Raw genomic sequence first — 12824 nt, 5'->3', positions numbered from 1 at the left:
CCACCGCAGCCGTCTGGTCGGTATCAGCGCTGCGGATGGGCAAGCAACAAACACCCCCTCCACCGCCGACCGGGCTGTGGTGGAGCGCTGGTGCTGGCTTGCCATTTATTGGGCACCGTTTAATGGATCAGGTTCCAGTTACACTGGCGACATTATTACGAGTAACAACACAGGCTGGTGAGTTGGGCCAACCAGATTGGGCTCTTATGGCATAAGCGAACCGTCAAAAGGTCGGCCAGCTAAGCTTTCCATGAGCTTGTAATCTATGCAACGTCTGATCGCAGCCCTCAGCAATGATTAGCGCAGCTATGATGTGCGTGCTGTAGCATTTCCAAAGTATTGGCCAGCAAGTCTTTAGGCAGCGCTGTCGTGCATTATTCCATGCCAGCAGATATTAATTTCTCGACAAACTCTATAAGCATGGAAAATATACCCCGATTTAGTTAAAAACAAGGGTGGAAAACAAGTGCAGGCATCGCCAAGACGAACACTCTGACCGAGCTGAAGACGGGCAAACGCATTGGCGAGTCTCGCGCAAAATATCAGGTACTCTCGCGCGCAAACTAGCAGGTACCATCGCGCGCAAACCGCGCACCTTCCAGTTTGGGGGCGTTTTTATCAACCGAAGTCAGATGCTGACGACCGGAAAGAATGAACACGTGAAACCAACGGTTTAATGTGCACGTCTTAAGCCAATGTACAGGCTACGAATCACATATCAATCTCAAAACTGTTCTCCACACAGGCGCGCCAGTGATCGACCCAAGAAACGGGCAGTAACACCTTTTTCCAGACAGGTCGTGAATAAGATTCACTGTGGTTTAAATCGAGAGGGATCCGGCCATATTAACTACGCGCGCTAAGCATGATTCTGACTTGTATCAGCCAAAAACAGCTGTGCTTGAGTAATGATTTGACCCCAACTTCCAAAACCAGAAGTCATTCAAAAATTAAACGAATTGCATCGATTAAAATTGCCAGGCCTTGGCAGCTAAAAACTAGCCAAGACACACTGATAGCAATACATTTTTGCACGGAAGTTATGCATCATTGCGTCTTTTTCCGCTAAGCTCATGGAGGAGAAACGTTTCAACGCATTAGTTGGTATGAATTCCCGAAGGGGACGGAGTCCATGCGCCTTTTGGGACATCCTCAGCGTGGTGATAACACTCATATTAGTCGCATCTCACGCGTACGACGCCGCAAAAGCGTCATACTAGTTAGTGGGTTCATCTGGTGTCGCCGCAATTTTGTGCTGTTTATCGAGTAATGATGGACCGCTAGCTCTGCTGTGTTGGTATTATCATGGCTGTATCCATACCTTGAACCGTGCTCAGTATAAGCGTGGCCAACATCATGTGCTGTGAGGAGTCCCCTATTGCGGTGCGTTCACCGTTCGCGTCTCTCGCCCAGGTGTCATGTCAGGCGCGTAGTACAATGCGCGTGACAAGTGCCCTACTTAGAGCGCGCTATCATATACTCAAACAAGCGGTTCCCCAAGTGCAGCTGGCACGAGGCCTTCTTCCACGCGGTCAGTGCAGATGAAACGTTTTCACAAGCATAGGAACGGCTACTGAAACCTCTTAAAAACTTCCACAAAAATGTATAAAAAACTCCAACGTGTCACACTTAGTTCAGAAAAATTACACGTGTAGTATTGAGCCCATCCCAATACACAGGAAATAATGCCCACTGGTTCACTTATCTTGTGCTTTGCTGAAAATATTTAGATCTCTGCTCACTTATAGCAATAGTGCATATCTACAGACGGCAGTGTGGTGTCACCTTATCCAGCCAAGCAAGTGTTGTTCCTGTCGTGACAAGGCAGCAAAGCGCATGCTGATTTGCACCCCAGATCACAGGATGGATTCTATGACAGCCCGAAAAAGCATGGCATGGAATGCTGTGAATGAATCAGTTTAAATGCACATACAAAAATGGCAAAACTTTCCTCGAGGCTTGAACCCGCGCAAATATTTTGCTACACTCCTGTCCAAATGTCCTGCTCTGATGATCGGCCCCGAGGGTGGAAGAAAGACATAGAGGGTTCGCTTACGGCTCGGCAGCCACTACACCACACAGGAGAAGCAGCCGGAGAGGCGTCATTGCCGCCCTCCTGCGACGACGGGGAGCCGTCCAGTGACGCTGCAGCGCCGCCGTCGCCTTGTTACCTCGCCAGACGGTAGGTGGCACTGGATAAGGGCGACCTCCGTCAATCTAGCAGCAGATTGATATCCAATTGCCAGTTGGATATTCCGGGATATCCGATTCCGGAATATCTAACTGGTGATTTTCGGAATCAGCGTGTCGAGAAGGTCATGCACACCAAATTTGGAGGCGATCGTGACGCCCCAGAATATCCAACTGGCAACTGGATATCAAGCTGCTGCTAGATTGACGGACGTTAAGGGCGGGGATACACCGGCGCAGCGCGTGTTCGGTATTTATGACGTTGTTACAAGACCGCCTGGCACCGCTCGCACGGTGACGTCAGTGGGCAGTGCGCAGCAGGATGTGCCAACGGGACAGCAGGAAAACCCGGGCGGCGTCTCTATTCATATACCAAAAAACATCCTCCGGCCTGTGCTTCCAGGAGACGAATTACCACAATCTCAACGTCAATAAAGCCGCGCCGTCCAGACATATCCAAGCTCTTAGTATGTGTACATTTACGCCCACCTTTGACCTGACCTTTCACGTCCTTATCCGTGAGCGTGTTTATGCAGTTTGGTCCCCAGCTGCAAGCACCAGTACATGGATGGCACGGCCAACATTGAAGCCAGAGAGCCATCCGGCTGAAGGTGGAGTCTAAATTCAACCACGGCGTTGACCATTATATCGATTTAGTGGTAAAGTCGGGATAGATTCGACCCATTCCTGTCCTTTGCGTTGGCCATTATATCGATTTAGTGGTAAGGTGGGGATTGATTCGACCCATTCCTGTCCTCTGAACCCGGCTTTAGAAGATATTTTCTCTGCTCTAGAGCTGGTCTCTACTGCATAAGTTGGCCAAGAATCTTGCTATTTCTGCGTTGTTTTCGTTGCGTTTTCTTTGACGTTTTCGTTTTGCGTTTCTTTCACTCTAAACGCAACTTTCTGAGGTGCCGCCCCTCCGCCTCCCGCCCGCCCACCAAACATGGGTTACGCGGCAAGAGGAAGGGCATCACTGTCACGGACTCAAAATCGGCCTAAGTCATTGATGCTGGCCTGGATGTCAACAGCATTGATGCTCCCCCGGATGTCGTCGACGGTATTGATACTCCCCCGGATGTCGTCGACGGTATTGATGCTCCCCCGGATGTCGTCGACGGTAGCGATGCTTACCTGGATGTCGTCGACGGTAGCGATACTGACCTGGATGTCAGCGACGGTAGTGATGTTCACCTGGATGTCGTCGACGGTATTGATGTTCCCCGGATGTCGTCGACGGTATTGATACTCTCCTGGATGTCATTGACGGTATTGATACTCCCCTGGATGTCATCGACGGTAGTGATGTTCCCCTGGATGTCGTCGACGGTAGCGATGCTTACCTGGATGTCGGCGACGGTAGTGATGTTCACCTGGATGTTATAGACGGTAGTGATGTTCATCTGGGTGTCGTCGACGGTGGCGATGCTTACCTTGATGTCGACGATGCTAGTGTCGCTAGCCCTGACGTGATTCCTATTTCAGCCCATGACCCCAGCACCCTCAGACCTCTCCTCTGGATCCCGCACCCCCGCCGTGGTGGCGTGACGTGATTCAACTGGACGTCATGCAGAAGCACAGGCAGAGGACATGTGCCCCGTGTACGTGTTTCGAAGAGCCCGTAGGGCTTCTCGGGACCTACGATTAACGGCCCAAAGACCGGCCGAGGTCGTATTCGGGGGCCCGGCCCGAAGGACTGGGCACGTCAATACCATCCACAGGGCCAACCGCGCTGATCAGGGGCCCGCTGGGTCAAAAAGGGCCCACATGTCGGTCAGGCACCACCAATAACGCATAGTCGGCTACGCGTCTGCATGGGCCTGTTGGCCAACTCGCCAAGCAGGGACGAAGCGAGAGCCAGACATTTAGATTGGTCGGGGCCCAGTGTCTATCAGGACCCCACAGCCCAATACGGGGTCCTGTGTTGGTAAGGTGCCCCGAGTCGGCCAGAGGCAGTGTTCAAGCAGGTCCGAATGGCTGGTGGGATCTTATTCAGGGATATCAGACCACGGGGACGGGCCCTCAGATGACAGACGAAGGGCCTTTGCGCCGATCGCGGACTCTCTGAGTCCATATGATCCTATATGACGGTCAGGCACCGCCTAATACCCGATCAAGTGCAAAGCCACGGCCAGCGATTTACACTGCTCGGGGGGCACCTGTATGTGCTAGGGGCCCGAAGTACCTAACACAGGGTCCTGTGTTCGCTAGGAGCCCCGAACCAACCAAGGTCAGTGTTTGATAAGGCCCGAAGAGAGGCCCGGGCAGCCCATTGGAACGGACGATCGATGGCTCGCTTGGAGAAGATAAGAGCCCGAAGGACTGGGTGTAGGCCACAAAAAGAGTTGCGACCGATAGTGTCCTGACCTGAAATATCAGTCGACATCCTCCTGGACAGTTTGTATGTTCCCTGAGAAAATGCGGGTCCCAAGGGGGCCATGGTCTCCAGTGGTCATGTGCCGGCTTATGGCCCGGAGTCGGTCAAGGCTTTATTTGAGGAAGTCCAAAGAGGGGCGGAAGGGTCCCTCACCACCAAAGATCAGCGACCCGATTAGAGGGCTGAAGAGCCTAAAGCGCTCTCTGTAGGTCACATTAAGGACCCCCGCAGATAGGACCGTGATGACAAACATCAGTGAGAGGGTCTTTTGTGCCAGTTGGGACCCCTGGATCAGAGAATCCCTCTGTTTCGGCCAGAGATCACCAACATCGAACAGTCAGCTCCGTGCCGGTCTAAGCTCATGGGGCCCATTTCCTAAGCAGGGACGGGACCGAGCCTGTGATTTGCATTGCTCGGAGTCCCTGCAACAATGCAGGGCTCCTGTATCGACCAGGGGCCCAGTGCCTAACAGGAACAGGAGGTTCTATATCAATAAGGGGCCTCGATTCGGTCGGAGGAACATTTGTTCGATAGAGACGATGCTGGGAGCCGAGTGACAGAGAACCTCTTGCGCCGGTCGGGCGCTCTGACAATAAAAGGAAACATTGTAACTTATGATAAGTGTTCACGTTGAGACACTTTGAAGGTCCTGCGCCGGTCAGCGTCCCTAGTGCCGAACGGTGGGCTCTCCAATCCAACTCCAGCATGGGCTTGTTACGATGTTGTTGCGCCATTAAGGGTCCCTACGTCGATCCGGGACCGTCTGCGCGAATCAGAAGGCCTCAAGCGTCAGGAAAGGACAAATGTGATATGGTGTATTCCTCTAAGGGCCTCTGGATCGACCAGGGGGTCCCACCCCGTGTCGCCAGAGTGGCAGCCGGAAGACACCCCGCGGTGGAGAGAAATGGACCTCCAGCCCCTGACCGAGACCACTAATATGCTCCCTAGTGTCCTACTCGCGCGCGGCTCCACCGCACGCGTTCTCACTGACAGGCCAGCACGTATGTAACAGATTACATGCATACAACATACGAGCTGCAAACGAGTCATTTCGCTTCGGCGGGACGAAAAACAAACTTTATCGAAATGAGGATTACATTTTACACCTCATCGGCCTTCGGATGAAAATCTTAACAAGTAATCCACTGAAATACTTCGTTGGTGTCAGAATGCATTTAAGGTACCTTTTTGAGACTTGCGAAACATTGTGTGTGCTTTTTTGGGAGGGAGGGGTGGGGGGGGGGGGGGGGGGGTAACAACAAAGGTGAGTTTTCGCCGTAACAAATCTGCGCGTTCCTCTTGACATATTTGGTTGGATACTGGCATGACCAAAACAAATACGATTGTCAAAGTTCAAGATGTACGAAATGGCGATGTTTATTCGAAGTTTCGCCACCGTTATCAGCTGCCGCGTAATCCCTGGTATCTCAAGCCCGAATGCAAGATAATTTTGCATTCCCGCGGTGCATAATATCTGGTGTCCCTTGGCTGTGTAGTCTGTGGAGCCCATATTCTTCATGGTTCACTAAAGTCACCTCGACAGAGTTCAAGGTTTTAGAGAAGAGTTCGAATTTTTGAATTTTGTGTACTCCATAACTATCAAAAAACACTAACTATCAAAAGACGACTATGCTGATTTCGCTGCACGTAAACTAACGATGGCTAGCCATTCGAGTCGTGTTATCATGCCTGTCTTCGTTGGTATTTATTACCTAAAACTAACTCGTTTTGCTAGTCTTCGCCAAAGTTCTAGCTCAGAATGGTAGGAATCGTGGCTCATCTGATCACTACGGGTTAATGCGTGCAGCTGGTGTGCCTATCTGGGGCGGGGGGGGGGCAAGGGTCCTCCTAGCACCCATTGCGTGTCGTCCTGTCCCCCGCCCTTACTGTCGGTGGTGACGTGACACCGCCGTCCCACAACCCGCGCGACAAACGTTCAGTCATGAACATGACCCTTGTAACGGCTCATGTCTGGGCTGGAGCTGAGGTCAAAGATTACTCGCATCGGGCTTTTAACATCTTGTTGTTGGGGTTTCCTTAGGTGCGGTTGCTGTGGGCACCTCGGTGTTGTGACCTGACCTGCCCCAAACTGTCAGGGACAACAACCAGCAGCCGAGGCTGGTGGCCTGGGTGGAAGCCGTTTACCGTGCAGTCGGAGGAGATGACTGTGGTGGAGGTGCAGAGGATAGTGGCGGCCGTTCTGCTGCTGGCGGTGCCATTTATATTATTCGCTCAGCCACTGGGTCTGGTCGAACGTCACCTGCCACCCGTCTGCCTGCAACACTTCGTGTTGCAGGTGCACGATTGTGGTGTTGTGCCCAGGTCGTGCTCGGTTTTCTCGGCTCGTGCCCAGGTCGTGCTTGGCTCGGCTGGTTCGTGCTCGGTTCGGAAGTGCTAATGTTCCCTTGTAATGCGCATTTCTGCAGTCTGAGCGGCACTTTATTTTGTATGGAATATTGTGCTGTGAGTGGTAGGTATCCTCTTCAGATCTCAGGTCCCCTAAGCAAAGAAGATTCCTCAAGTGACATAACCAGTCAGCAGTATTTTCAGCGAGATGTTGTCATAACCCGCCACAGCAAATGATAGTAAAGCATATATTATCGAATGCCGTCGAACAAATGTGAACATGACGTCAAACTCGCGCGGGACCAGCATGTGCCAGTACCCAGCGGCGGGACATTGCACCGCGACAGTGTAGCCTCCCATGAACGATGCAAAACACGCCCATCAGCACACGTGACAGTCGCGTGGCTACGGTGCCCGACGCAGCGAAAGCCTGTAGCCCCGCGGGTCATCACCGGCAGCCCCGCAGGTCATCACCGGCAGCCCCGCGGGTCATCACCGGCAGCCCCGCGGGTCATCACCGGCAGCCCCGCGGGTCATCACCGGCAGCCCCGCGGGTCATCACCGGCAGCCTGTCGAGCTTTACTGGCAGCCCCTTTCGCGAGCCAGCTCCACCTGACGCTTGCGGAGCTGCACGGTGCCAGGAGCCGCCGCCAGCACGTGCTCGTCGGTCAGCGGCAACAGCGACTGCTCCAGCTGGTCCTCCGTCATGCCGAACACGTACAGCGGCCTCCCTGCACACACACAGTGGGTAGCGACGGAGCCACGTTAACATAGAGCGACCGCCGACACCCGTAAAACGAATTGCCAGATGGGAACAGGGCCGCACAGGGACGGAAGTAACAGCTTAGACGGGTGCGCCGTAAAACCACGCCGTCAACCACCAGGATTGTCACGCCGGCAGAGTCAAACATCTCACATGCAGCCTGCCACAAATCGGGCAACAGCACACGCGTTCGGTGAAAACAGCTCACACAGCCGGCGACAGCACACGCGGTGAGTGAAGACAGTTCACACAGCCGGCGACAGCACACGCGGTCGGTGAAGACAGCTCACGCAGCCAGCGACAGCGGTGGCGGCCGAGTGCGCCGCACGCGGGCTTAGTAGCCACTGGCGCGAGGCAGCTCACCTGTGTCAAGGACGCAGTCGCAGCCATCAGTCATGGCGATTGGCTGCTGGACCCCGAGCCGCGTGGGCTTGCCCTCCAGAGCCCAGGAGGAGCGGTAATGGAGCGTGCCCTCCTCTGTCAGCGTCGCCACCAGCACCCGCCCGTACAGGCAGAGGTAGTGGCTGAAGTCCTCCTTGCGCAGCCTGTCCAGGCACATCGGACAGACGGGCCCTGCGGTGGAGCAGGCCACGACGTGTGAGCGACGCCGCAGCGGCGGCTCAGTGCGGTGTGAGCCAGTGCCAGAGTCGAGGACCGGGCGCCGCTCAGCGCCGGAAGGTGCGGTGCTTGAGCGCGGGTGACGTCGCTGGCAGTTAGTGGCGTCGAAGTAGTGATATAGCCGCTCCCCGAGTGGCGTGCGACGGGCAAAGCAGTGGGATGGGACACGGACAGAATAACATGTCGTCGGCTGGGGATAATGCTGCGGAACCCATGCGATTCAGTAATGACTTTGTTGACTACTGAAATCCGCGATATTCCAAAACGCATGCTTAGAACGTGAGTAGATAGTTTGCACCCTGACGATGCCACCACTTGCTCCCTAGTACCTGTCACACACTGAAGTCAGTCCAGGTGGCCGATTTTACCCTGCTATTTCACCGCTGGCTCCTCGCCACCACATTAATGACATGCTTCACGTCTCTCACCGTCGTCGTCCTGGTCGTCCTTCCTCTCCTCGTCCTCTCGGCCGTCGGCCGCCGGTGTGTCCTGCTCTGCACCTCTGAAGCCGAGGGGCGGCGCCGCCAGACGAGGGGCCACGCCCTCCGGGCCCTCCGGCAGCTGCGGTCTGTCGTCCCGTAGGAAGAAGCCGCGGAACTCGGACCCGGCTGACAATGGACCGGGTTGGCTGTGAGGCACGAGCGTCGACTGCACGTACCGACAGGAGAGCTCGTCCGGACCGGGTTGCCGTGTACACGCGGTGACCAAGACACTGGAGCTGTCGACTGCCTTCGTCATCACCGTTTTGAGAAGTCTCGTCTAGCGGCCGCACTCATGACCGATACGCTGCGAAGCAGACAGCTCGTGCAACAGACAGTGAGAGCTTTTAGGCGAGAAACAGCGTGCGGCGGGCGGCAGCGGAAGCGGTGCCGACCAACTCACCGCTCAGATGATAGCTGCTCGCCGGCAACCTGGACTGCCACGGCTTGATCAGCTCCGGTAATAACTGCCTGTTCGGCGAACACGCCTCCAGCCACATTCCAGATCCCAATGTGCACGCAAGCGGCGTGCGATGTTCATCTTTACCGTAGTTGGCCATCCCCGGTCTACGTGGACGACACTCGTCCACCAGATTCACGAGAACAAACAGCCAGCTTGCCCGGTATTACAGTGGTCCTCATTTTCTAGCACGCGAATCCACATAAACCGGCAGAGAAACATGCAGGACTATCGGCGCAGGCTGATAGGACATGGCCGTATTAATAGCCGTCATGCTGAAGTAGACCCCATGCAACGAAGGCGACGGGCTGAGCAATGTAGCTTGTCACGCACAAAGATCAACGCCAGGCGCGTGCCTGTTTCAAGATAACCCAGTGAGGGCATTGGCAGGGGGGCCAGCCTGGCGCGGACCTATCATTTGCTCAGCCTCGCAGGAAACATCGTCGTATTCAACGTGTAAAGGCCTCGAGGCAGGCGGCGGCACTGCACTCTGCCGCAGCATAGTCGACAATAAAGTGCTACTGACAGCCATTGTTGCATTTATTGTCGATGTTACAGCGAGTAAACGTCTCCGACTATATATCAATCGACCGGGTTGTGCACAAAGTTCACTGAAAAGCGTGATTCAGCACACGGCAGAGATGCCGAGTGAAGTGACAGCTCAAAGCGCAAGCAAAGCGTAGCGGCTCAACAGCTGATAACGCGATATCCAGCAGCGTGATTGAGGTAACTTCACTCAGCTCAGTCTCATCTATATCCTTCATGGTATGATTACCAAAGAACAAACCGGACAAAACATTTACAAACAGAACATCGTGGCGACCGGCCGGCATTGTAAGGAGTCAAAAGCTCGTGTCCATTCAAAGACGTGTGGTGCTCGGGTGGTAACCAATAGCGTCCATAACCGTTCTTAGCACCAAACCGCGATCACACTGACAGGGACGCGCGAGACGCAGCTAGAAACCCTCGATGCCATCGATGTCTCATTAATGACACAACCCATATGAAAAAAAATTACAGAAGACTGCTGTCTGTGTCTTCCCCAATAATCACAAGCGTCCTCAGTCCTTGTCGTTGGCAGACAGCGCGTCCTACTGAGCTCAGCAGGGCAGTGCGGCACAGGCAGCGTTACCTCCTTGCTGGTCGTTCTCGAACACAGGCAGTGGAACCGGGTCAATGGGCCACGGTAGAACTGTGTCGCAGTTGACGTCCAGGGCGTACGACTGAAGGGACCCAAAAGCAATTCAGTTGCGCCATACAGTATCGTCGGACGACAGAGCACACTTTCGATCAACCAACTTCGACAGCCGACCGCAGAAAGAAGAGCAGAGCCATGATTCTATGCTCGTAAATACGTCTTGCTGTGCAATTATTCGGACCACACGCGTAGAGAAAATATATTCAGGTGATATGTGGCTAGATGAAAGGTTTTGATTTATCAGTCTGAAAACAAACTGCATAGTTCTAACGTGTTTTGCATAGTTTGCAGCCTGATGCAGATTGATGCCGTTTGCGTAAGGGTTTTTTTCTCACCGTGCTCCGGGCGAACTCCGTCTGGTAATAATCATATACGCTGGCCACCGCCCTTTTGGCATCTTCCACCTCCTGCTCCCGCTGTACGATGATGCTGAAACAGCGCTCCTTTCCATCCAGCGAGTCGAAGTAGAAGACCACCTTGTTGTTGTTGACCTCCCAGCGCTTCAGACCTGAATGGAGCATGTTTCCGGTCGTCAGAAAACATGATAAGCCTCCGAAACGGTAGGTAACTCCTACAGCTTATCTAAAGAGCCTGGCAACTCAGATCAAACCCCATGTCATGTTGTTTCATGTGTCAATAATTGCTAGACAAAGAATGTATTCCTAGTGTTGGCAGAACTAATTCAAATTAGACGACCTGCTCGTTAAAAACCGACTACTCAGATCTGACGACCTGCTAGTGGAAATAGACAACTCAGATCAGACAATCTGCTAGTTAAAACAGACCACTCTTATTCGACGAACTGCTGGTGAAAACCGAAAACCCAGATCTAGCGACCTGTCTGTGAAAACAGGCAATTGTGGCAACGGCAAGACATATGTCTACTATATGCCACCAAATGCAACTTACCCAACTCGACGTTCTGCTTGAGGTCATTCAGACTTCCCTTGTTGGGAATGAACCCGCTGACCATGTCCAACTCGACCACAGCCATATTGGTTTCGCTATCCTCCTTCAGGTAGCTGACGCAGATGTCTTAAAGAGCACAACATTGTTCTGTTATCATGACAACCAGGCAGGCATGCTGTCATGTGTAAAGCCTGTTGAGCGAGAGATGCGTTCGAGCACTTTTTAATTGGATTAGGCACTGCAGTGTCTTCTGATGCTTTCACAGAACAGGAACACTGCAAGCTGGTCAAGATCCTCCTCCCATGACATTCCCTCGCATCGCACTACATATTTAAGACCAAACCGAGCAGAGGCTGACGAGTGGTCTGATGACCAGGTGAGACAGGAGACAGCTAGAGAAGTCAATAGGCGCGTCACTCGTCTCACCTATGGTATGCTTCAGACACTCCCGCTGGTTCATTTTGGGCTTGGCAGCCACGTTGATCGTCAGTGCGTCGTTTGGATTGGCTGTATACACGTTGTATTTCAGCGAAGCCTGGCGAAACAACCGGCTGTGTTACTTGTCATGCGCGTGGTGGACGTACGTCGTCATGCATTGCTGGAGCTAATTTGTATGGTGCAGCAGAAAAGGGCATGTCTCGTGGTTCGCATTCCCCGCGTGTTATCATTGAACTGAAGGTCATTTACTCAGGCTCTCGGTGAATCACATCAGCCGTCGAACAGCTGACGCGATAACGCTCTAAAGAACACGGTGTTCAGCCCTCACACAGTTTAGTGACATACATTCTCAGCAGATGCATTCGAGGCTGGCTCATGCTGTACCTCCTCACTGAAAATGGACAACTGGTGATCCGGAAGAATGGGGCATAGTTTCGCAACATTAGTTGAGGGGAGGCGCAGGCCACCCCCCCCCCCCTTTTTCAACGGAAAAGCAAACTAACGCCCTGCATGGACGCCTTACAGCCTATCATGGCACGAACGGAACCGGAATGAGTGACACGTCTGGCACCTAGACCGCACTGCCGGGCGTGCATTCCGATGCCGGCTCTGATGAGAAATAGGGTACTCTGGGCACCATACTGAACTTCCAGTTGCAGTGTGACCGCTTTAGTGCACATCATTTATCAGAAAGTTCCTACTTGCGGGTATGCCAGCAACTGCAACAGTATGCTTAGCACAAGCCAGCAGCACAGATGCTCTGCCTTCCTCTCCCATTCCTCTCTCTCCTCTCTCTCTCTACTCTCATCCTCTCTCTCTCTCTCTCTCTCCTCTCTCCTCTCTCTCTCTCTCTCTCTCTCTCTCTCTCTCTCTCTCTCGCTCTCTCTCTCTCTCTCTTCTCTCTCTCTCTCTCTCTCTCCTCTCTCTCTCTCTCCTCTCTCTCTTCTCTCCGCTCTCTCTCTCTCCCCTCTCTCGCTCTCTCCCTCTCTCTCTCTCTCTCCTCTCCTCTCATCTCGTCCTCCCTCCTCTCTCCTCTCCTCTCTCTC

General features: G+C 53.5%; 1 protein-coding gene across 1 annotated transcript in view; it reads right to left on the bottom strand.

Moving 5' to 3' along the window:
• Positions 1-7161: 7161 nt before the first annotated feature.
• The window catches only part of LOC119102636 (uncharacterized), a 21860-nt gene continuing 16197 nt past the window's right edge, over positions 7162-12824 (bottom strand). Inside the window, exons 4-9 of the mRNA XM_037226091.1 lie at positions 11341-11466; positions 10767-10939; positions 10366-10456; positions 8723-8902; positions 8040-8249; positions 7162-7644 (exon numbers count right to left, since the gene is read on the bottom strand). Coding sequence (XP_037081986.1) covers positions 7493-7644; positions 8040-8249; positions 8723-8902; positions 10366-10456; positions 10767-10939; positions 11341-11466 — 932 coding nt within the window. The 3' untranslated portion in view covers positions 7162-7492. The remainder of the gene's footprint in view (positions 7645-8039; positions 8250-8722; positions 8903-10365; positions 10457-10766; positions 10940-11340; positions 11467-12824) is intronic.

Source organism: Pollicipes pollicipes, unplaced genomic scaffold (assembly GCF_011947565.3).
Source record: "Pollicipes pollicipes isolate AB1234 unplaced genomic scaffold, Ppol_2.1 Scaffold_5724;HRSCAF=6776_pilon_pilon_pilon, whole genome shotgun sequence".
Taxonomy (NCBI): domain Eukaryota; kingdom Metazoa; phylum Arthropoda; class Thecostraca; order Pollicipedomorpha; family Pollicipedidae; genus Pollicipes; species Pollicipes pollicipes.
The sequence above is the reverse complement of the archived record's forward strand: the minus strand, read 5'-3'. Positions and strand labels throughout refer to the sequence as shown.